The sequence below is a fragment of the Ahaetulla prasina genome, chromosome 3, assembly GCF_028640845.1.
Source record: "Ahaetulla prasina isolate Xishuangbanna chromosome 3, ASM2864084v1, whole genome shotgun sequence".
Classification (NCBI taxonomy): Eukaryota; Metazoa; Chordata; class Lepidosauria; order Squamata; family Colubridae; genus Ahaetulla; species Ahaetulla prasina.
In genome coordinates, this window is record NC_080541.1 from 223,959,251 (window position 1) to 223,984,569 (window position 25,319).

At 43.2% G+C, this 25,319-nt stretch overlaps 1 protein-coding gene across 1 annotated transcript in view; it reads right to left on the reverse strand.

The window, feature by feature from the left end:
* Nucleotides 1–227: 227 nt before the first annotated feature.
* Nucleotides 228–25,319, reverse strand: part of OPRL1 (opioid related nociceptin receptor 1) — a 64,218-nt gene continuing 39,126 nt past the window's right edge. The window contains exons 2-3 of the mRNA XM_058174577.1: nt 4,457–4,812; nt 228–751 (exon numbers count right to left, since the gene is read on the reverse strand). Coding sequence (XP_058030560.1) covers nt 228–751; nt 4,457–4,812 — 880 coding nt within the window. The remainder of the gene's footprint in view (nt 752–4,456; nt 4,813–25,319) is intronic.

Genomic DNA, 25,319 nt, shown 5'->3' on the forward strand with positions numbered 1-25,319 from the left:
AAACCCCGATACAATCGTCAAAAGAAGAAGCCTTGAATTCTTGCTTCCTGCTGAACTCTGGTGGGAGCGAGGCTTTAAAATGTTCCGGCTCCCCATGGGTCTCCCCGATCCTGGGTCTCAAGACAAAAGAGCCACGATCCTCAAAGAGCCGTGATCTGCGTTAGCTCCGACGTCGGCGTGGTTGGGCTCTGTTGACTGACGGGGACCATGGGCAGTTCCACGCCTAGTCATGCCGGGTTGTTAGTCCCGTCGGAGTTCTTGCAGGCATAGGCCACGTCCTTGGCGATGCTACACATGCGGTTGGACATCTGAAGCTCCTTCCTGAAGGCCGACGGGAAGCAGAACTTCTTGAAGCACGTCTTGAAGTTCTCATCCAGGAAGGCGTAGAGAACGGGGTTCAGGCAACTGTTGGCGTAGCCCAAGGCGGTGCAGAAGTACAAGATGGATAAACTGAGTTCATTATCGGCCTTGGCTCCCAGGCTTCGGACCAGGACGAAGATATGGACGGGTGTCCAGCAGATGATGAAGACGGCCACCACGACGAGAACCAACCGAGCGATACGCCGGAGGTTCCTGTCCTTCTCCTTCGATCCCGAGAGGACGCGGACGTTTTTCAGGCGCCTGATCATGAGGCTGTAGCAGATGGTGATGACCATCACTGGGATCATGAAGGAGAAAAGGAAAATGCAGATTCCGAAAATGGGTTCCCAGTAGTCCTCGGGTTCAGGGAGCCTAATGAGACAGTCAATTTCTGCAGGAACAAAGAAACACAAATGAATAACGTAGTTAGAGGCCATGGTGCTGTTTCCTTCATGGTGTATCAACCGTTCTCATACAGGTACAACAGAATAATAGAAATGGCATGGGATGGGATGGGATGGGATGGGATGGAATTAGAAATAAGAATGGAATAGAATGGAATAGAAATAAGGAATATAGAATAAGAATAGAATAAGAATAAGAATAAGAATAAGAATAGAATAGAATAGAATAGAATAGAATAGAATAGAATAGAATAGAATAGAATAGAATAGAATAGAATAGAAATAAGGAATAAAATAAGACTAGACTAGACTAGAATAGACTAGACTAGACTAGACTAGACTAGACTAGACTAGACTAGACTAGACTAGACTAGACTAAACTAGAATAGAATAGAATAGAATAGAATAGAATAGAATAGAATAGAATAGAATAGAATAGAATAGAAATAAGGAATAAAATAAGACTAGACTAGACTAGACTAGAATAGAATAGAATAGAATAGAATAGAATAGAAATAAGGAATAAAATAAGACTAGACTAGACTAGACTAGACTAGACTAGACTAGACTAGACTAGACTAGACTATAGACTAGAAATAAGGAATAAAATAAGAATAGAATAGAATAGAATAGAATAGAAATAAGGAATATAGAATAAGAATAGAATAAGAATAAGAATAGAATAGAATAGAACAGAACAGAAATAAGGCATAAAATAAAATTAGACTAGGCTAGAATAGACTAGACTAGACTAGACTAGACTAGACTAGACTAGAATAGAATAGAATAGAATAGAATAGAAATAAGGAATAAAATAAGAATAGAATAGAATAGAATAGAATAGAATAGAATAGAAATAAGGAATATAGAATAAGAATAGAATAAGAATAAGAATAAGAATAAGAATAAGAATAAGAATAAGAATAGAATAGAATAGAATAGAATAGAAATAAGGCATAAAATAAAATTAGACTAGGCTAGAATAGACTAGACTAGACTAGAATAGAATAGAATAGACTAGAATAGAATAGAATAGAAATAAGGAATAAAATAAGAATAGAGTAGAATAGAATAGAATAACAGAGTTGGAAGGGACCTTGGAGGTCTTCTAGTCCAACTCCCTGCTTAGGCAGGAAACCCTACACCACGTTAGACAAATGGTTATTCAATCTCTTCTTAAAAACTTCCAGTGTTGGAGAATTTGCAACTTCTGGAGGCAAGTCGTTTCACTGATGAATTGTTGTAATTATCAGGAATTTTTTCCTTAGTTCTAAGTTGCTTCTCTCCTTGATTAGTTTCCACCTATTGCTTCTTGTTCTACCCTCAGATGCTTTGGAGAATAGCGTTCAGGTGCTTTGGACCTTGGAGGTCTTCTACTCTAAACTCCTGCTCAAAGCAGATAACCCGATACCATATCAAACAAATAGAATAACAGAGTTGGAAGGGACCTTGGAGGTCTTCTAGTCCAACCCACTGCTCAAGCAGACAACCCGATACCATTTCAGATACATGGGTTGTCCTATCTCTTAAAAACCTCCATTCTTAGCTCACCCCCCCCCCCCCACTGAACAACCATGTTACTAACTTAAGAAGTGCAGCGATTCGCTTAACAACGTTGGCAAGAAAAGCCGTAACGTGGGAGCAAACTCACTTATCCGGTGTCTTCCTTAGCAACGGGGCTCCATTGTGGTTGTAAGTCAAGGGCTACCTGTACTGCATTCGATGGAACAGCCAAGGACTCTGTGCAACATGACTTCCATCCTTGCGTCCGACGTTGGGGCCCCAGCGTGCAAAGGAAGGGCCTGTGCAAGGACATTGTTGCACAGATGTGACCATGTTGGATATCTGTGGAGCTTGCTTTTTCCCTGGCTCCTCCTGAGGGCTCCTCTTGACTGTATGCAGATGATGCTTAGCTAATATCCTAGCCAAGGCTTAAACGTACGAAGATATTTTTATCTACCAAGCTTGGGGGTTTAACTCAGCACCAACACTGGTTTTCTCTCTCCCCTCCCTTCTGTAAATTGTCATGAAAGTCTGAATGATATATCCAGGGTGCTATTAAAACTGCAGGCAAACCCATGAAAGCTCAGGATTAGTCAGAGTTATTTCGTACTCGGCAGTTAGGAAAGGAATCATGGCTCCTGTGTGTTAGGCAGGCAGGCAGGCAATTGCAATGCTATTGCAATGCTCTCTACATGGGGCTCCCCTTGAAGAGCACCCAGAGGCTCCAGTTAGTCCAGAATGCGGCCGCGCGGGTGATAGAGGGAGCACCGCGCTGCTCCCATATAACACCTATCCTGCGCGGCCTATACTGGCTACCGGTAGTCTTCCGGGTGCAATTCAAGGTTTTGGTTACCATCTTTAAAGCGCTCCATGGCTTAGGACCGGGATACCTTTGAGACCGCCTTCTGCCGCCAATTGCCTCCCAACGACCTGTGCGCTCCCACAGAATGGGCCTCCTCAGGGTGCCGTCGACCAAACAATGTAGGTTGGCGACCCCCAGGGGGAGGGCCTTCTCTGTGGCGGCACCAGCCCTGTGGAACGAGCTTCCTCCGGGATTACGACAACTCCCCGACCTCCGGACCTTCAGACGTGAACTGAAGACTCTATTATTTCAGCGTGCGGGATTAGCCTAAGAACAAAATGTTTTAGCTAAATTTTAATGGGGGTTTTACTGGTTTTTACTGTTTTAGTGATCAGGCTATGATAATATTTAGTTTTAACTGGGTTTTAATGTTTATTTATTATATTGTTTTTTATATTGTTTTTAATATGCCTGTGAACCGCCCTGAGTCCTATGGGAGATGGTGCGGTATATAAGTTTGATAAATAAATAAAATAAATAAATAAATAAATTGGAAGGAGGAAGGAGAGGAAGGAAAGGAAGGAAGAAAGGAGGGAGGGAAGGAAGGAAGGAAGGAAGGAAGGAAGGAAAGGAGATGAGAAAAAGAAAAGAGATGAGAGGGAGGAGATGGAAGAAGAAGGGAAGGAGGGAGGGAGGGAGGGAAGGAAAGAAGGAGGGAGGGAGGGAGGGAGGGAGGGAGGGAGGAGGGAAGGAGGGAGGGAAGGAAGGAAAGAGGGAGGGAGGGAGAGAGGGAACGGAGATGAGAGGAAAAAAGGACAGCAGGGAAGGAGGGAGGAGATGGAAGAAGGAAGGAAGGAAGGAAAAGAGATGAGAGAAAGAAAAGAGATGAGAGGGAGGAGATGGAAGAAGGAAGGAAGGAAGGAAGGAAGGAGATGGGAAGGAGGGAGGGAGGGAAAGGAGATGAGAGGAAGAAAGTGATGAGAGGGGAGGGAGGGAGGGAGGAGAGGGGAAAAGTGGGAGAAAGAAGGGACGGAAGGGAGGGAGGAAGGAGATGAGAGGGAGGGAGGAAAGAAGGAAGGAAGGAATTTTCTTTGTCTGGAAAAAAAGAATTTATATTTCAATAGGAATATTTTTAAATAATTTGCTAGGTGCTCATCGAGCTTTATAAGTACCAGAAAGATGCTCCCCATTATTATTAGACTCTGTCTGCCATCTTTTCCATCCGATGCCTGAGCTGTGATTAAGGGACATTCCCCTATTTTACCTCAGGTGTTTTAGGCCCGGCTGGACCAGATGCCAGGCTACGTTCACCGTTTTTCCGTTTCCGATTAAAGGCATCTCCCCTCCCCCCCTCAAAAAAAACCTTCTTCATTTTCCTGTCCCTCACCATCGTTTTCTCTCTCCGTGGAGCCCATCACCATGACCGGAATGCCAAAGACCGACGCTAAAGCCCAGATGCCCACGTTGACCACTTTGGCCTTGTGCGGGGTACGGATGTCCAGGGCCTTGATGGGGTGGCAGATGGCGATGTAGCGGTCCACGCTCATCATGGTCAGGGTGAAGGTGCTGGTGAACATATTATAGTAATCGATGGAGATGGCAATCTTGCAGAGGGCATTTCCGAACGGCCAGGAGCCCATGAAGGTATCCGTGCCTTGGAAAGGTAAGGTCATGAGGCACAAGGTGTCCGCTAAGGCCAGGTTGAAGATGTAGATGTTGGTGGCCGTCTTCATCTTGGTGAATCTAGAGAGCGAGGAAGAAAGTCATAAAAAGCTGGGTCATCTCTTATCAAAATCACAGGTGTTTAAAATACATAAATAAGAACGTTGCATTACAGAGCGATAAAGCTAGGTTTTCCATCTCTGGTGTATTGTGGCAGCTTCTGAAAAGGGAGGAGGAGGAGGAGAAGGAGGAGGAGGAGGAGGAGAAGAGAAGAAGAAGAAAAGAAGGAGGAGAAGAAGAAAAGAAGGAGGAGGAGGAAAAGGAGAAGAGAAGAAGAAGAAGAAAAGGAGGAGGAGGAAGAGGAAGAGGAGAAGAATAAGAAAAGGAGGAGGAGGAGGAGGTGGTGGTGGAGGAGGAGGAGGAAGAAGAAGAAGAAAAGGAGAAGAGGAAGAGAAGAAGAAGAAGAAAAGAAGGAAGAGAAGAAGAAGAGGAGGAGGAGGAGAAAAAGGAGAAGAGGAGGAGAAGAAGAAGAAAAGGAGGAGGAGGAAGAGGAGGAGGAGAGGAAGAAGAAAAAAGGAGGAGGAGGAGGAGGAGGAGGAGAAGAAGAAGAAGAAGAAGAAGAAGAAGAAGAAGAAGAAGAAGAAGAAGAAGAAGAAGAAGAAGAAGAAGAAGAAGAAGAAGAAGAAGAAACAACTTAACGGTGCTCCACATCCAATTCTTTGGGGGACACTTTCAAGCATTTCCAAACCCCACTCATTCAAAGCTGACCTCGTTTATGAGGGAATAACAGAGTTGGAAGGGAATTTGGAGGTCTTCTAGTCCAACCCTCTGCTCAAGCAGGAAACCCTGTACCATTCTGGACAAATGGCTGTCCAAACTCTTCTTAAAAACCTCCAGTGTTTAAAGGACAATGAAATATCAGATCATGTATGGATCAAAAAAAATGGTGGTTTTTTTGCAGACATTTATCTGCAAGCAAGTGTGCAGCAGCTGCCAAAAAAGCCAACACAGTTCTGGGCTGCATCAACAGAGGGATAGAATCAAGATCACGTGAAGTGTTAAGACCACTTTATAAGGCCTTGGTGAGGCCACACTTGGAATATTGCATCCAGTTTTGGTCGCCACGATGTAAAAAAGATGTTGAGACTCTAGAAAGAGTGCAGAGAAGAGCAACAAAGATGATTAGGGGACTGGAGGCTAAAACATATGAAGAACGGTTGCAGGAACTCAGTATGCCTAGTTTGATGAAAAGAAGGACTAGGGGAGACATGATAGCAGTGTTCCAATATCTCAGGGGTTGCCACAAAAAAGAGGGAGTCAAGCTATTCTCCAAAGCACCTGAGGGTAGAACAAGAAGCAATGGGTGGAAACTAATCAAAGAGAGAAGCAACTTAGAACTAAGGAGAAATTTCCTGACAGTTAGAAGAATTCATCAGTGGAGCAACTTGCCTGCAGAAGTTGTAAATGCTCCAACACTGGAAATTTTAAAGAAAATGTTGGATAACCATCTGACTGAGATGGTGTAGGGTTTCCTGCCTGGGCAGGGGGTTGGACTAGAAGACCTCCAAAGTCCCTTCCAACTCTGCTGCTGTTGTTGTTGTTGTTGTTATTATTATTGTTGTTATTATTATTTCATGACCCAACCAGGTAATATCATCAGTGCTAGAAGGGAGAGAGAGGGGAGGAAGAGGACTGTAAGGTCCTTGGGGCTCTCTGAGCTTGGTTGTTTTCTTGCAGACATTTCATTACCCAACTAGGTAATATCATCAGTACTACCGGTAGAAAGGGAGTGGAGGTTTGCTCTCTGCTTATATCCAAATAGCTTGCCCTGTCGGTATTGGTGGGATTGATTGATTGATTGATTCTCTAACTGCCCATCTCACACATGTGATTCTGGGCAGCTTACAAGATTAAGAGGAAAAACTACCATTTAGAAATATTTTTTTGGGCAGGATCTGGAAGATGATGATAATAATAATAATAATAATAATAATAATAATAATAATAATAATAATAATAATAATAATAATAATAATAATAATAATAATAATAATAATAATACATGGCAGGGGTTTTCCTCCCCCCTCCTTCTAACATGGTACTTTTCATTCCCCATAACATATTTTACGGACCACGGCAAATAGATTTCTGCCACTGGGAATAGATTTCCGTTTCCACCGAAAGCTTTCTAAATTGTCTGGAACATTTTTTTGCATAATGACACATTAAACAGAACACCTTAACTACAGCTTCGTGAAAACCTTGCTTCTCACTTTTGCCGGGCTCTTTCCAAATGACTAATTTAAGCCGCAGCTTAAAATGGAAGGACGAAGAGGATACAGGGTGAACCCTGACCAGACACCAGACCCCTTTTTCTGCCCTCTGCCCCAAATAATGATGATTAATGTTGACCCTTGTCCTTTGTCTCTTTGCAAGAATTGCGAAAAGTCACAGTCAAGCAAAATGTCTATGGAGATTCTCAGGACGTGGTTGTTCCAAAGGTGTGGGGGTTTCCCCCCCCCCCAAGAGGCAGCTGGACTTTCTGGCTTTTCTTTGAAGGTGTTTCGCTTCTCATCCAAGAAGCTTCTTCAGCTCTGACTGGATGGTGAGGAACGGAAGGGTTGATACTCCTTGCAGGCAGCTAGTCATTTGCATCCTTTTAGAGCAGGGGTAGTCAACCTTTTTATACCTACCGCCCACTTTTGTATCTTTGTTAGTAGTAAAATTTTCTAACCGCCCATTGGTTCCACAGTAATGCGCCGTGTATCGTCTGCGCATGCCTCTCGCGCATCGTGGATTGGGTTGGGGAGGGGGCTCCGCCTACTAGCTCTGCTTGTCTGTTACAGCTGGGTGGTGTGGGGGGAGATGCGCGAGCTATTCTGGGACGAGGCTCTTTTGTTTGTGGTTGCACTATAGCGCCATTTAGTTTCGCTTACGTAACGTGAACTAAACTTATGCGCGGGCGATACAAATAGTCTATTTTCAGAAATTTAAATTGTCACGGAGAGTTTTATGAAAACCTAATGAAAATGTTTTTAAATAATGCTATGAAATTTTTTTTAAAAGTCAATTAAATTAAAAAAAAGGAAAGTGCTTCAGTATCGGACAAAACCCCTACCGCTCACCATGAAAGTTGGAACGCCCACTAGTGAGCGGTAGAGACCAGGTTGACTATCACTGATTTAGAGGGTCATTGAGGTCACTTGGAGGTTTATCCCTTTCCTTAGGGTCACCTGAGTGGTGCAAATGGGTGTGGAGCCTTCTTGGAACTGCTGAAAGGACGGTGTTGTAGACAGGAGATAGATGATGTCATATTTCCCCCCCCCTATTGACAGGGGGCTGTTCAATTTTGACAGAGATGGTCTCTTTGACCCCCTCTTTCAAACCAGTGGCTTTTTTAGCAGCTGCTGCACACTGCTGGCTCATATCTAAATGGTAGTCCTAGTGGACAACCATTTAGATATGCACCAGCCGTGTGCAGCAGCTGCTAAAAAAGCCAACACAGTTCTGGGCTGCATAAACAGAGGGATAGAATGAAGATCACGTGAAGTGTTAATACCCACTTTATAATGCCTTGGTAAGGCCACACTTGGAATATTGCATCCAGTTTTGGTCGCCACGATGTAAAAAAGATGTTGGGACTCTAGAAAGAGTGCAGAGAAGAGCAACAAAGATGATTAGGGGACTGGAGGCTAAAACATATAAAGAACGGTTGCAGGAACTGGGTATGTCTAGTTTAATAAAAAGAAGGACTAGGGGAGACATGATAGCAGTGTTCCGATATCTCAGGGGTTGCCACAAAGAAGAGGGAGTCGGGCTGTTCTCCAAAGCACCTGAGGGCAGAACAAGAAGCAATGGGTGGAAACTGATCAAGGAAAGAAGCAACTTAGAACTAAGGAGAAATTTCCTGACAGTTAGAACAATTAATAAGTGGAACGACTTGCCTGCAGAAGTTGTGAATGCTCCAACACTGGAAATTTTTAAGAAAATGTTGGATAACCATCTGTCTGAGATGGTGTAGGGTTTCCTGCCTGGGCAGGGGGTTGGACTAGAAGACCTCCAAGGTCCCTTCCAACTCTGTTGTTATATATTATATTATAAGACCCTAAAAGAAGAGAATCTCTGTCTAAAATATGTGGACTTTGCTATCTTCAAAAGAGCGGCCTTTGTCTTTTAAACGCAGATGGACGGTTGAATCTAGTTTTGATGGGTTTGTTAACTACTCAGGTGATCCTGAGTCTATTTAAAAGGATGCAAACGACCAGCTCTCTGCAAGGAGGATAAATCCTTCCATTCCCCACCAGCCAGTCAGAGCTGAGGAAGCTTCTTGGATGAGAAGCGAAACGTCTTCAAAGAAAAACCAGAGAGTCCAGTTGCCTCTTGAAAACAGCACCTTTGGTACACAGTGAAGCAAGCTGATTATTTGACAAGGATACGTAAACTATGAGTAGATCTACCCTCAGTTTATTCCAAATCTCTTGTTCTGATTACAGGTAGTTCTCGACTTACAAGGACAGAAATCTCCCGGGGAACTTACATCTGGTTCTGATGTTTTGATGGCCATTCTTGCAGTCATGTGACCACATTTTGGGTGCTCAGCCACCAGCTAGCATTTATAAATTGCTTGCAACATCCTGCAATCATGGGACTCCGTTTTATTGACATTTTTGCTGCAAACCAGCATTTACTTCCAGATTTTGGCAAAAAAACCCATGGACAACAATTGGTTTGTTAACAATTGGTTTGTCTCCAATTTTGGCAACTTTAAGACTTGTGGACTTCGACTCCCAGAATTCTGGGAGTTGAAGTCCACAAGTCTTAAAGTTGTCAAGGTTGGAGACCACCTCAGGATTCGCTTAACAACCACTGCAAAACAAATGGCTATAAGATCAGGTCAGTCGCATGGGTAATCTGTTTTTATGACGTGACTGTAACGGGAAGTCTACAATAAGGTCGTGAGTCAAGGATGACCTGTTCATTGCGGGCTATCTCTTTTTTGTGAAACACCTGTCCACAATTCAGATCCATTCAATTTACCAACACTTTCTCTACATTAACAAACTGTTGTGTCTCGCCCGCTTTCACCGCAGCCGGGGCCTTCTTATCTGCTTCCGAACGCTGAGGAATGTCCTAGTATGCCTCCCGGCCCTAGCCCTGGCTCCATGCCCAGACAGGCTGAGGAGGAAGAAGTACCTCCAGCCCCCAGCTCTGGCTCCATGCCCAGGCAAACGGAGCAACTAGACCCCGACCCCTCCCCCACAGCATGTGAGCCTGAGGAAGGTCAATTGCCAACAGCTGCAGACTGGAGTGACCCTCGCTTCAGAAAAATTGATAGGCAGCGGCGGGAGGAGGGGAGGGGCAGGCCTGGATAAGTGCTGAGTCATGGAGCCACACCCCATGGCCTATATAAAGGATCTGCTTTCTGGCATTCTCTGAGTCAGGCAAAGTCTAACATATCTTGCTGAAGTCACTTTCTGGTCTCCTGCCTGCCTTGAGAACTTTGCTAGGACTTTGGCAGAGCTGCAGAGGCACGCCTGATTCGGATTTCCCTGACCCAGTCATCAGTGGAGGAGCAGGACACGACACAAACATAGAGAAAATTTCTACAGAGCATAGAATCATAAGGCTGGCAGGAACCTTGAGGTCTTCTAGTCCAGCCCCTTGCTCAAGCAGGAGAACCTATTTCAGACAGGTGGCTGTCCAGTCAGGAAATTGTTATTTGCCTAACTAGTTGGTCAGGCAATATATAAACTAACTATGTATGTTTGTAGAAAGGCATGATATTGCTTTAAGGCTGTGCTGCATCATGCAAGCATCCTGATTGGTTGAGCTCTGTAGCCAATATATAAAAGGACTACTAAATTATGGCTTGTGGGGAATCTACAGGGACGCTACAGCATTGTAACCTGATGACATGTTGCAACTGTATATTTGAGCTTTATGATCGTTGCTTGATCATGGCTAGTTACTGATTCCTCAAGATACTGACTGTTGTGAATTGAACTGTTTTTTGCCGAACTGAAAGAAGACCTTGTTTGTAGTGCAAGTCTACGTTGGTAAGAAGACCTGATATTTGTAACATCCCTGACTGACTGGCTTTATATGTGTATGACCTGGAATTGTTTTTGGACTATGTCTTTGCCTTTTCCCTAAAAGTAAAGGAATATCAAACCGCAGTTTCTCTGCAAGTGACTGCTATTGTATACAACCAGCCTCAGTTGTTTTCATGCCTAGGGTACTCTGCTCAACAGTCCACAACCTTGGTTGTGAACCCAGATTACCCTTAACAAGCACCCACAACGTCTGAAGGCAACTTCTGTTCCACTGGTTAATTGTTCTCACTATCGGATATTTCTCCTTAGTTCTAGGTTGCTGATTAGTTCCCATCCATTGCTTCTTGTTCTGCCTTCATCTAGAGGTTATATCTTGCAAGCTTATATACTGTTGCCTGCTTCACATCAATTGGGAATTTCTTCCAACACACTGACACACCCCTGAGATTCGCCATTCTCTCATGGAACAATTATCTGGGATTCTCATTTATTGAAGCATGAAATGGTGAGAAAAACCTCTGAGTAATAGCGACTAAGTGTTAATGATGAAGTGACAGTCCCGAGGGAAAACATATGAAACTATAGCATCACGAGGAATTCCAGGTTCGCGGGAGGGAGGGAGGCAGGAGAGAGAGAGAGAGAGAAGAGAAAAGAGAGAGAGAGAGAGGAAGGAAGGAAGGAAGGAAGGAAGGAAGGAAGGAAGGAAGGAAGGAAGGAAGGAAGGAAGGAAGGAAGGAAGGAAGGAAAGAGGGAAGAAAGGAAGGGCCTCTGGTGGCTCAGCAGACTAAGTCTGTCTATTATTAACACAGCTGCTTGCAATTACTGCAAGTTCAAGTCCCACCAGGCCCAAGGTTGACTCAGCCTTCCATCCTTTATAAGGTAGGTAAAATGAGGACCCAGATTGTTGGGGGCAATAAAAGTTGACTTTGTATATAATATACAAATGGATGAAGACTATTGCTTAACACAGTGTAAGCCGCCCTGAGTCTTTGGAGAAGGGCGGGATATAAATGCAAATAAAAAAAAAAGGAAGGAAGGAAGGAAAGAGAAAGAAAGAAAGAAAGGAAGGTGGGAAGGAAGGAAGGAAGGGAAAGGAAAGAGAGAAGGAAGAGGGGAGGGGAGGGGAAGAGACATGAGGAAGGAAAGTTGGCCGGGGGATTCTGGGAATTGAACTCCGCCCTTCATAAAGTGGCCAAGGTTGAGAAACATGGCTCTAAATTCTTCTCTAAGCCAAAGAATTGAACAGTTGAGCCCTGGCCTATTTCACAGAGCTGTCCTGAAGCAACAAAAACCTTGATCACCTTCAGAAAGAAAAAAAGAAAGAAAGAAAGAGAGAGAGAGAGAGAGAAGAAAGAGAGAAAAAAGACAGACAGACAGACAGACAGAGAAAGAAAGAGAAAGAAAGAGAAAGAAAGAAAGAAAGAAAGAAAGAAAGAAAGAAAGAAAGAAAGAAAGAAAGAAAGAAAGAAAGAAAGAAAGAAACTAAACAAATAGATATCCTGTCTAAGACCTGTTGTGAACCTATGGAAAGCTTTCACATAAAAATGTCCCAATTGATCTTTGATTAAGTCTGTGCCATCGTTTCAGACTCCTGGCACCCACATAGCTCAAGAAGGAAAAAGTGGAGCCCTTGCAGGTAACACCCATGCCACTGAATTGCTCTGATCCAAAACCTTCCAGAAACCTTGGCATCATCATCATCACTGCCGAGAGCCGCCTTCTGAACCTAGCCCGAACAGCCTTGCTCTTAACATTTGCGCCATTGATCCTAAACTATATATATATATATATATATATACAGTTCCCTTCTTCAAATGGCGAAGTCAGCACAAGCCGCTTCTTGGAAGGACGTCATCGCCTCTTCGATCTCAAACACGCTTGTCCTGGGGTCAGTTCCCAAACCGGGAACTGGGGTTTATTTCGCTCAGAAATGAGAGCTGCGCCTTAGAATTAAGTATGTCGATGCCGTCTTGGCGGCGGTGGCTGTTTTTCTCAAACGGCTCCTCGGTTTATAATGACAGATGCTCAATGAATTCAGAATAAGCCTCGGCTGGTTCATCTCTACACGAAACAGCAAGAAGCAGATGAGTCATCAGCACACAAACACACACACACACAAACCCACTGCTGGACCAGGAAAGGAGGTGGGGATGGAGCCCAGAACATGTTTGGCACGTAGGAAGGCCCCCAAAATTGCCTCCTGGCAGATCTAGCTTGAGAGATTTCGGGGTGGGGGGGGTGTAGCTTTGACACACACACACACCCCAAAAGCATCTTGCCATCTTGTTACCCTTGCCAAGGTCATCATCCCACTGGTTCTAAGCTCCCTGTTAACCAGCTACTTTGCTTTAGGGAAAAACGGCTGCGCAGGGAGCCATTGGGATCTTGCGAGTGGAATTGTGTGGCCAAATTCCCTTCCAGCCAGCATATGTTGCCGCCAGACCTGGCATCTGTATTTATATCCATTAATCCGCATGCTTCCCTGCGTTTTATAGCCCTTTGCTTTTCTGCAGGACATCTGCCCTCATTGGGCTGCCTTATATTATGATTTTTTTAAAAAAAATTTAAGCTGTTTGTTTCCCTCGTTTTCTGGCAGGTTCGTATTCTGCATTTGGATCGTGGCTAGCCGCCTCGAGGCTTTGCTTAGGAAGAAAGGTGGGAAATTAAGCAAATCAATTATAAAATCAATAAGGAAGGGAAGGGAAGGGAAGGGAAGGGAAGGGAAGGGAAGGGAAGGGAAGGAAAGGAAAGGAAAGGAAAGGAAAGGAAAGGAAGGGAAGGGAAGGGAAGGGAAGGGAAGGGAAGGGAAGGGAAGGAAGGGAAGGGAAGGGAAGGGAAGGGAAGGGAAGGAAAGGAAAGGAAAGGAAAGGAAAGGAAAGGAAAGGAAGAAAAATAGAAGGAAAGGAAAGGAAAGGAAAGGAAAGGAAGAAAAATAGAAGGAAAGGAAAGGAAAGGAAAGGAAAAGGAGAAAAATAGAATGGAAGAGAAGGAAAAGGAGAAAAATAGAAGGAAAGGAAAGGAAAGGAAAAGGAGAAAAATAGGGAAGGGAAAGTAAGGGAAGGAAAAGAAAGGAAAGGAAAAGAAAAGAAAGGAAAGGAAAGGAAGGGAAGGGAAGGGAAGGGAAGGGAAGGGAAGGAAAGGGAAGGAAAAGAAAAGAAAAATAGGAAGAATGGAAAGGAAAGGAAAGGAAAGGAAAAATAGGAAGAATGGAAAGGAAAGGAAAGGAAAGGAAAGGAAAGGAAAGGAAAAGAAAAGAAAAATAGGAAGAAAGGAAAGGAAAGGAAAGGAAAGGAAAGGAAAAGAAAGGAAGCAAAATAGGAAGGGAAAGAAGGAAAGGAAAGGAAAGGAAAGGAAAGGAAAAGGAAAGGAAAAGGAAAAGGAAAGGCCCAATTCCCATTCCTGCTATCCAAAGATTATTCAAATTCTTTTTAAAGATAAAGAGAGAGATGGCTCTTTAAAGACCCATGATAATTTTCTTACCAAAACTACATGGGAAAACAACTAAAATTGACAGCTGAGCTGTTGGCAACAACTTAGTGGATGGAGCCCAAAGGGTAATTCTGCATTGTAGGTTCCAGACAGTTGAATCTTTCTCTGGATGAATGCATTTCTTAGCAAGCATGTGATTGCAAAACCACAGGTAGTCCTCAACTTATGGCCACAACGGAACCCAACATTTCCGTTGTGAAACACGAGAGCAAAGTCAGTTTTGCCCCATTCTACAACTTTTCTTGCCACAGCTGATAATTGAATCGCTATGGTTGTTAAGTTAGCAACATCGTTGTTGTTGTGTCTGTGCCCCCCGAGCAGGGCCCCCTGCCAGAAAGTGACTTGGAAAGTGAGGGGGAAAGGCCGTCAGGACTTACCTCGGGAGCACCGGCTTCCCTGGCTCAGCTCCAGGAGCCAGAGGCAGGCCAGGTGGAGGAGATAACGAGGCCTCCATCCCCTGACTCTTTCCCCCCCCCCCAGGCCATGCCTCCAGACCCGGCTGATGGCAATCAGGCCTGGCTGGACCCTAGTTTTCGTAGGCAGGAGAGGTGGGAACAGCAGAAGCAGGGGTGGGGCAGGCCTAGGAAGTGCTGAGTCATGGAGCCACACCCCACAGGATATAAAAGCAGCAAGGGCTGCTATGCCTCTTTGTAGCAGGCAAATCAACTGCTTGACTAGAGCTGAAGTACTGTTCGTTCCTGGGTGACTCATCGGCATCAAGGGAGATAACAGAGTCACTTGGCAGACGCTCGCTAGTTTGCTGCCAGAGCTGATAGTGCCGGCTAATTAAGTCATCGCTCGGACTGAAGCGAGGGGGACAGAACAGTTTTGAAGCGAATCTGGCTTCCCCATTGACTTTGCTCATCAGAAAGTTGCAAACGTTGATCCCATGACTCCGGAAAATTTGCAGCCATCGTAAATACGAATCAGTTGCCAAGCATCTGAATTTTGATCAGCAGATCTTGGAGATGCTGCAATCAGGTGGGATTCAGCCGGTTCATATCGGTTCAGGCGAACCGGTAGCGGAGATTGCCCCGGTGCTATGCCATCCTTTTTAGGCATGTTTTTGAGGCCGGGCTCATGCAGGGAATTTGCGTGCGTGCATGAAGTGAGTGTGCACGCTTGTGGCGAACCGGTGGTAGCAAAATATGAAACCCGCTGCCGGCTGCAATGATGGTAAGTGTGAAAAATGGTCCTACGTCACTTTTTTTCAGCGCTGCTGTAACTTCGAACGGTCACTAAATGAACTGTTGTAAGTTGAGGACTACCTATACTTTTCTTTGATAATGATATGCAAAGAAGTGTTGCACTAATTTTTTCTAAGGCTTTTTTTTTGTTGTTTTCCGACTTCCCAGTCCTGAGATCTCCTGGTGGTGTCACATCCAAAGATGAATCAATCAAGATCATCCTTGCTTAACTTCTAAGTCCAGACAAGATCAGCCAGTGTTGCCCCCTGCTGGCCTTCTACTAATATTTTGATCAGTTGGCATCAATATTATATTATATTATAATTATATTTTCTGTTTTATTCTGCCTGGGATGTGAGTTTAAAAAGAAGGATCAGCTGACGAGGTTCACCAAGCTTCTCGTAAAGCATTTTATCTGGTGCTCAACGCCAGTTTAATTCAATTTAATCCGTATCTTGAGCTGCTTGCCAGCTCATTATTTTTTTACAATTCGTTGGCCTTTCCTTCGGCGGATTGTCGAAAGAATCCTCACTTCATTCCTCTTCCTTTTTACGGCACCTTTTTTATTTGCATAAAATGAAAAGTGAGGCATAAAAGGGGACAAGGGTGGGAGATGTAATTGATGGAAAAGAAGGAAGTCGTAATTTGGCATTTTCCTCGGTGTAAAGATGGCAGCCCATTAACTCTTACACTAAATATTTCATGAAGCTGAATCTTTCCTGAAAAGGGGCGCTTGCTCTTCTTCTTAATTACCTGCCGTCTTCCATGAAAACCAAGACCTGAACATTTTGTACCGAACATCTTACTAATAAACACACAACACACACACACACACACACAGTGTGTAATTCAGTTCACCTTTGCAATAATGCTGTCTCACTCCTAACAAGGCTTTGGATAATGTCTCTTTATTACAATCATTATCGCTGTCTCTACTTTCTGTGCCTCAGTTCCCCCCTCATTATTATTATTATCTCTTGTATTCATTAAACATGAAACTCAAGTCAGCTGAACATTTAAAAATGTGTCACAAATACGATTGACTGGTGCTAATGGTTGATACGGGTTGCTGCCAGTGTCCTAGGTATCAACCAAGTACCTTCTTAAAATATATACTGAGAGCGTATGCACCAAGACAAATTCCTTGTGTGTCCAATCACACTTGGCCAATAAAAAATTCTATTCTATTCTATTCTATTCTATTCTATTCTATTCTATTCTATTCTATTCTATTCTATTCTATTCTATTCTGTAATATATTCTCTATTCTATTCTATTCTATTTCTTTTATGTATACTGAGAGCATATGCACCAAGAGAAATTCCTTGTGTGTCCAATCACACTTGGTCAATAAAGAATTCTATTCTATTCTATTCTATTCTATTCTATTCTATTCTATTCTATTCTATTCTATTCTGTAATATATTCTCTATTCTATTCTATTCTATTCTATTCTATTCTATTCTATTCTATTCTGTAATATATTCTCTACTCTATTCTATTCTATTTCTTTTATGTATACTGAGAGCATATGCACCAAGACAAATTCCTTGTGTGTCCAATCACACTTGGCCAATAAAATTTTTTATTCTATTCTATTCTATTCTATTCTATTCTATTCTATTCTATTCTATATGATGTTCCAAGTAGCACAGTTTTTCGGAGTTCCACTGGTGTTATTGCAGAAAGCTGCAATTTCTTGATGTGTTTTGTAAAATTCTTGGACATGGTACCAAGTGCCGCAATGACAATGGGTATCACTGTTACATGTTTCATCCATAGCCGTATAGTTTCAATGGCCAGGTCGCAATATTTCATGATTTTTTCCAGTTCTTTTTCTTCGACTCTGGCATCTCCTGGTACTGCGATGTCAATAAATTGTACATTTCAGTTTTCGACAACTGTGATATCTGGTGTGTTGTGTTCCAAATGTCGATTCGTCTGTATTCAAAAGTCCCACAAGATCTTCACCTTCTCATTTTCTATAACTTTTTCCACGTTATGTTCCCATGACTTTTTGGATACAGGCAAGCCGTATTTTTTACATAATGACCAGTGAGTTAATTTAGCAACTCGGTCCTGTCTAGCTTTGTAATCACTTTGTGCGATTTTGCTGCATTCACATATGAAATGTGAAACAGTTTCGACTTTGTTGTTGCAAAGTTGGCAGTTTGGATTGTCGGTGGATTTTTTGTAGCTTCATTTTCATGGCATTCGTTTGTAGTGCTTGTTCTTGAGCAGCAAGTATTAAACCTTCCGTTTCTTTCTTGATGGTTCCCATCTTAAGCCATGCCCGTGTAAAGTTGTCATCACATTTTCCTTCAATGTTTTTCAAGTGCTGTCCATGCAAAGCTTTGATTTTCCATCTATTCAATCTGTCATCCAGCTGTTTTTCCTTATATTCTGCCTTTGTTTCTGTTGTTTTTATAATGTTCTCCATTTTCACAGCCTGCAGCAATTTTTCTGTACTTTGGTTCACATAATCATTCAAACTTCATTTTTCTTCTTCAACAGTTTGATGGATTTCCAATAATCCTCTGCTCCCTATTTTTCTTGGCAGGCACAACCTGTCGATGTCACTTCGTGGATGTAAAGCATGGTACATATTCAAAGGTTTGTGCATTTTCCGGACCAAGTTTTCCAGTTCAGCCAAAGTCCAGTTGATGATTCCAGCTGAGTAGTGTATCACTGGAACTGCCCATGTATTAATGGCTTTAATTATGTGTCCAGCATTCAGCGCTGATTTTAAAATTTTACAGACCCTCCTGATGTATTCCTTTTGCGTTGACTCTTCGACTTTTCCATTCAAGATGTTATCTGTTTCCAATATGCCTACGTATTTGTAACCATCATCCTTTGCTAACGCTTTTACTATGTTTCCATTTCCCAGTTCTATTCCTTCTATTTTTTCCATTTTTCCTTGCTGCGTGGATAATATAGCACATTTTTCAAGTCCAAAGTTCATTTTGATGTTGCTGCTGAACAGTTGAACTGTGTTGAGTATTGATTTAAGTTCAGTTGGGGGCTTTTTGCATACATTTTTAAGTCATCCATGTATAGTAGATGGTTTACCTTGCCATGTTGGCTTGAGATTTGGTATCCCAGTTTTGTGTTTCGTAGGATTATTGTCAGTGGAATTAATGCGATGTTGAACAGTAGTGGTGAAAGTGAGTCCCCCTGGAAGATTCCTCGTCTGATGTTGACTTCACCAACGTTCTCCCCATTTGCTGTTAGAACTGTTTTCCATTTTTGCATAGTTGCTTTCAAAAATATGCAAATATTTTTGCTGATTCCAATTTTTTCCAGACAGGTGTTAATCCAACTGTGGGGTAATGAGTCAAATGCCTTCTTGTAATCAATCCATGCCATATTTTAATTCTTTTTTTTTTTACATTTCTTAGTACCATTTTGTCAATGAGCAGCTGATCTTTTATTCTTCTTAATTTTTTATAATTTCCTTTTTGTTCTACTGGATATAAACTGTTTTCCACCAGATGACTGAATACTGAATTTGCCAGTATTCTTGTAAAAAGTTTGAACCTTGTTGGCAGACAAGTAATTAGGTGATAGTTGATTGGTTCTGTGCCCTTTTCTGGATCTTTCATTATCAAGTTGTTGTTTACTTTATTCATTAAACATGAAACTCAGTTAACTGAACATTCAAAACTTCTTCTTCTTCTTCTTCTTCTTCTTATTATTATTATTATTATTACTACTACTACTACTACTACTATTATTTACTTTATTCATTAAACATGAAACTCAGTCAGCTGAGTTGATTATTATTCCTCCTCCTCCTCCTCCTCCTCCTCCTCCTCCTCCTCCTCCTCCTCCTCCTCCTCCTCCTCCTCCTCCTCCTCCTCCTTGTTCCAGACAGCAGATGCTTCTTTATGTAGACCTGCGTATGTTTTAAATCTTTTTATGTTCCTGAGCTTATATTCTTCTTAATTTTTTATAATTTCCTTTTTGTTCTACTGGATATAAACTGTTTTCCACCAGATGACTGAATACTGAATTTGCCAGTATTCTTGCAAAAAGTTTGAACCTTGTTGGCAGACAAGTAATTAGGTGATAATTGCTTGGTAAAACTTGGTAGTTTTTCACTATGAAAAATGTTTGCTCTCAGAACTCAATCGTTCTTAAATTTGCTGTGATGGAACCATTTCATTTCCAAACAAACTGTCTGTCTATTAGGGTGAATGCAGATTTAATCATCCTCCATTTTTCCATTTCTAAATGCGTTCATAAAAACATAGAAATATGCCAGTTATAAATGTTGTCACTTAAGGGTGACAACTCAAACAGATTCCTCAGTTTCACTTTCTCCTTTTTCTCCTCCTTTCTCAGCTATTTCTTCCTCTCCTCCTCCTCCTCCTCCTCCTCCTCCTCCTCCTCCTCCTCCTCCTCCTCCTCCTCCTCCTCCTCCTTCTTCTTCTTCTTCCCCTCCCTTTTCCTTCTCCTCCTGTACTAGGACCAAGACAAGATTGTTCAACTTTATATAAATGACATATAATTCAAAAGAACGTATATAAACAACAAAGCCAACTCATTTTTTGGAGCTGAATTAATATCTGAAATAATTTTTTTGCCACTTAAAATAGGTACCACCCTTTAGAGAAAAATATCACACTCGGAACTGTGTTTTGCCATCAATTAGCTGAACAACCAGTTTCTTTCTTAAAAAACAAAAACAAAAAACACAGAAATATCTAGGCGATGAAAACATAATGATTTTCCATTGGACTAATGATCATTTTCACTGCATAGAAAACTGACACATAATGCCTGGCGTTAAAATTACTGTACAAACATTTCAATTCTTTATTCCTGCCTCCTCCTAATCCGGGGAGAGGAAATAGCTGTTATAAATAGCCGGTTACAAATATCTATTATAGGCGTACAAATGTGGTACTTAATATTTTAATTCCTACAGCACTACCAAGGGATTTTTGAGCTGCCAGCCCCATGTCTGGGCATTGTGTTAGCAACCTTTTAGCACCACACAAACTGGCAAAGGACGCTTCTAACGCAGTTCTTCGTACAGCAACGATAAAAATCATGATCTGTGACAATTGATTGATTTTAAGTAAACAGTTCACGTTCTGTCAGCTCCCCCATAAACAGTTTGACTTGCCAAAGTCAAAACTGCCATCAGCCGACAGTATAATTTAGCATTAAATTAAAGAGAGCAGGTTTAGAAGCATTGGGCTAGAAACCAGGAGAGTGGGAGCTGTAGTTCTGTCTTTGGCATGAACATTTCAGGAAGAAATTTTTATGTTTTAATTGTACGGATATGTATAGACATTGTATATGCGTATCTTATATGTATATTTATTTATTTTTATTTTATTTTTCAAATTTATATACCGCCCTATCTCCCTAAGGACTCAGGGCGGTTCACAGGCAGTTAAAATACATATAAATACAAATTAAAAAACAACAATTAAAAAACTTATTCTATTGCCTAATTTAAAAACAATATAAATAATAAAAAACCCCTTAAAACCAATAACTTTAAAATCTAATCCAGTCCCGCGCAGATGAATAAGTGTGTTTTAAGCTCGCGACGAAAGGTTCGGAGGTCCGGAAGTTGACGAAGTCCTGGGGGGAGTTCGTTCCAGAGGGTGGGAGCCCCACAGAAGGCCCTTCCTGGGTGTCGCCAGACGGCACTGCCTAGCTGACGGCACCCTGAGGAGTCCCTCTGTGGGAGCGCACGGTCGGTGAGAGGTATTTGGAAGCAGTAGGCGGTCCCGTAAATAGCCCGGCCCTATGCCATGGGCGCTTTAAAGATTGTCACCAACACCTTGAAGCGCACCCGGAAGGCCACAGGTAGCCAGTGCAGTCTGCGCAGGATAGGTGTAACACGGGAGCCCCGAGGCTCCTCTATCACCAGCGCAGCCGCATTCTGGACCAACTGAAGCCTCCGGATGCCCCTCAAGGGAGCCCCATGTAGAGCATTGCAGTAATCCAGGCGAGGCGTCACGAGGCGTGGTGACCGTGCATAAGGCATCCCGGTCTAGAAAGGCGCAACTGGCGCACCAGGCGAACCTGGTGAAAAGCTCTCCTGGAGACGGCCGTCAAATGGTCTTCAAAAGACAGCCGTTCATCCAGGAGAACGCCCAGATTGCGCACCCTCTCCATCGGGGCCAATGTCTCGCCCCCAACAGTCAGCCGAGGACTCAGCTGACTGTACCGGGATGCCGCATCCACAGCCACTCAGTCTTGGAGGGATTGAGCTTGAGCCTGTTTCTCCCCATCCAGACCCGTCGGCCTCCAAACACCGGGACAGCACTTGATAGCTTCATTGGGGTGGCCCGTGTGAAAAGTACAGCTGGGTGTCATCAGCGTACAGCTGGTACCTCACACCGAAGCCACTGATGATCTCACCCAGCGGCTTCATATAGATGTTGAACAGAAGGGGCGAGAGAATCGACCCCTGCGGCACCCCACAAGTGAGGCGCCTCGGGGCCGACCTCTGCCCCCCTGTCAACACCGTCTGCGACCGGTCGGAGAGATAGGAGGAGAACCACCGATAAACGGTGCCTCCCACTCCCAATCCCCCCAACCGGCACAGCAAGATACCATGGTCGATGGTATCGAAAGCCGCTGAGAGGTCTAATAGGACCAGGGCAGAGGAACAACCCCTATCCCTGGCCCTCCAGAGATCATCCACCAACGCGACCAAAGCCGTCTCAGTGCTGTAACCGGGTTGGAAGCCGGACTGGAACGGGTCTAGATAGACAGTTTCATCCAGGTGCAGAGGAAACTGATATGCCACCATACTCTCTACAACCTTCGCCGCGAAGGTTAATTGCATATATGTATATTTATGTTTTCACTGTGTATGTATAGACATATTTTTATGTCTGTAGACTGCCCAGAGTTACTCTACAGTAAGATGGGCGGTCAATAAATTAAACAAACAAACAAACAAACAAACAAACAAACAAACAAACAAAAAACAAACAAACAGGCAACAGCAAATCACTTCTGATAAGTTTGTAGAGACTCATCCAGACTGTTACCAGCAGTCAAGAGTGATTGGAAGGCACCGTAGATTTAATTCTGTTCTGTTCTGTTTTCTATTCTATTTTGTTCTGTTCTGTTCTGTTCTAGTCTGTTCTCTGTTCTATTCTATTCTATTCTCTTGTCTTCTTTTGTCTTCTTTTGTGTTCCTTCTTCTCTTCTCTTCTATTCCATTTTGTCTTCTCTTCTCTTCTCTTCTCTTCTCTTCTCTTGTCTTCTCTTCTCTTCTCTTCCTTCTTCTCTTCTCTTCTCTTCCTTCTTCTCTTCTCTTCTCTTCTATTCCCTCTTCTCTTCCCTCTTCTCTTCTCTTCCCTTCCCTTCCCTTCCCTCTTCTCTTCTATTCCTTCTTCTCTTCTCTTCTCTTCTCTTCCTTCTTCTCTTCTCTTCTCTTCTCTTCTCTTCTCTTCTCTTCTCTTCTCTTCTCTTCTCTTCTCTTCTCTTCATAGCATCCCCTCAAATATTGGAACATTGCTATCATGTCACCAATTGAAACCAGCCTATCCCAGTCAACTAATGGATATTGCACAGCTTCAGAAAGAGACAGGGGGTTCTTGGTCAAGGATGGGGTCAACTGAGTGCTTGGTCTCAGCCTATTATGGACCTTCAAAAATCTAATGAAGAAATAAATGAACGTTCTGTTTTATTGATTGACATTTACCAATCTAATAAAGAAATAAACGGACATTTTGTATTATTGATTTCTTCATTCAATTGTCTACCCATCTTGATTGTGATGCTTTTTGGTGGCTCGGCTTAATTAAACCTAAGAGTATGATTAAAATAAAATGGAATTCAAAACACCAACCCTGACTGTTGGGGGCGAGTCATTGGCCCCAATGGAAAGGGTGCGCAACTTGGGTGTTCTCCTGGATGGATGGCTGTCGTTTGAAGATCATTTGACAGCCGTCTCCAGGAGAGCTTTTTACCAGGTTCGCTTGGTTCGCCAGTTGCACCCCTTCCTTGACCGGGATGCCTTATGCACGGTCACTCATGCTCTTGTCACCTCTCGCTTGGACTATTGCAATGCTCTCTACATGGGGCTCCCCCTGAAGTGCACTCGGAGGCTTCAGTTAGTTCAGAATGCAGCTGCGCGGGTGATAGAGGGAGCCACACGTGGCTCCCATGTAACACCGCTCCTGCGCAGACTGCACTGGCTGCCTGTGGTCTATCGGGTGCACTTTAAGGTTCTGGTTACTACCTTTAAAGTGCTCCATGGCTTAGGGCCTGGGTACTTACGGGACCGCCTGCTGTTACCTCATGCCTCCCACTGACCCGTACGCTCGCACAGAGAGGGACTTCTCAGGGTGCTGTCTGCCAAGCAATGTCGGCTGGCGGCCCCCAGGGGAAGATCCTTCTCTGTGGGGGCTCCTACCCTCTGGAACGAACTCCCCCCTAGTTTGCGTCAATTGCCTGACCTTCGGACCTTCCACCGCGAGCTGAAAACGCACTTATTTATTCGAGCGGGACTGGCTTAAACTTTTTAAATTCTTAAATTTTTGATTTTAAATATTAATTTTAACTGGGTTGTAATTTATATGAATTTTAAGGGTTTTTAGGTTTAAACATTTTAAATTTTGGCCAATTATATAATAAGTTTTTTAATTCTCTGTTTTAATTGTACACTGTTATTGTTTTATATTGGCTGTACACCGCCCTGAGTCCTTCGGGAGAAGGGCGGTATAAAAATCTAAATAATAATAATAATAATAATAATAAAATAAATCAACAGAGCAGCTTCAAATTTTACAAGTTAGAATTGACAAATTGTGAAAACTAAGAAGCACACCTGAGGATCCAAAAACAACGAATCAGAACAGCGAGTGAAGGAGGCAGGGAGCCAATCAGGAGCCAAACTAGAAGACCATAAGTTCTAGCTCTGTCTTAGGCATGAAAACCCATTGGGTAACTTTGCACCAATCATCATCAAGACACTGGGAGTTCTAGTCCTGCCTGAGGCATGAAACCTGATTGGGTGACTTGGGCCAATCATCATCAAGACACTGGGAGTCCTGCCTGAGGCATGAAAGCTGATTGGGTGACTTTGGGCCAATCATCAAGACACTGGGAGTTCTAGTTCTGCCTTAGGCATAAAAATACACTGGGTAACTTTGGGTCAATCATCAGGAGACAGCGAGTTCTAGTCCAGACCTTAGGCATGGAAAAAAACCAATGGTCACTTTGGGCCAGTCACTCTCTCCATCAGTCCAGCCCATCTCACAGGATTGTTGTTGGGGGGTGGGGAATAAGACAAAGAAGGCGTATTAAGGCGTATTAAGTGTCCTCACCACCTTGAGTTCCATGTAAAGTAATGAAAGCGGGATGAAAATCTAATGCAGAAATAAAAAAAATTAAGAGACTCCTCATTGGATTGATTTAAGGAGACCCCTTAATCTGTCATTTTGCTTCGCACAACGGCCAGATTGGATGCATTTATGATATTCTTAAAAGTGGGGACTGAGATAGCCTCACGCCCACCTCCTGCCGCTGCTCCTCTGCATTTGAAGTTTCAAGGCCAGCTCCTCTTCAACCTTGAAGCAGCGGCTAAATCCTCAAATAGCTTTCAACCAGCCGGCCTCTCCTCTCCTCTTTAAAAGCCATGCCAATTTAATGGCTGTTCCTCTTTCTGGTGACATTGAATCCCAAGAGGTTAATTACATGCAGCCGTGGCTCTTTTGTTGTCCGTTCGCCATCTCCTTTCCATCAGTTGCGTTAGACGAGCGCCGTTCTATTATTATAGAGCAGCGATGGCTAACTTTTTTGTTGTCACGCGCCAAAAGTACCCCCGTGCCCATAATACAATGCGTGCGTGGAACCCCCCATGTAACCCCCCCGC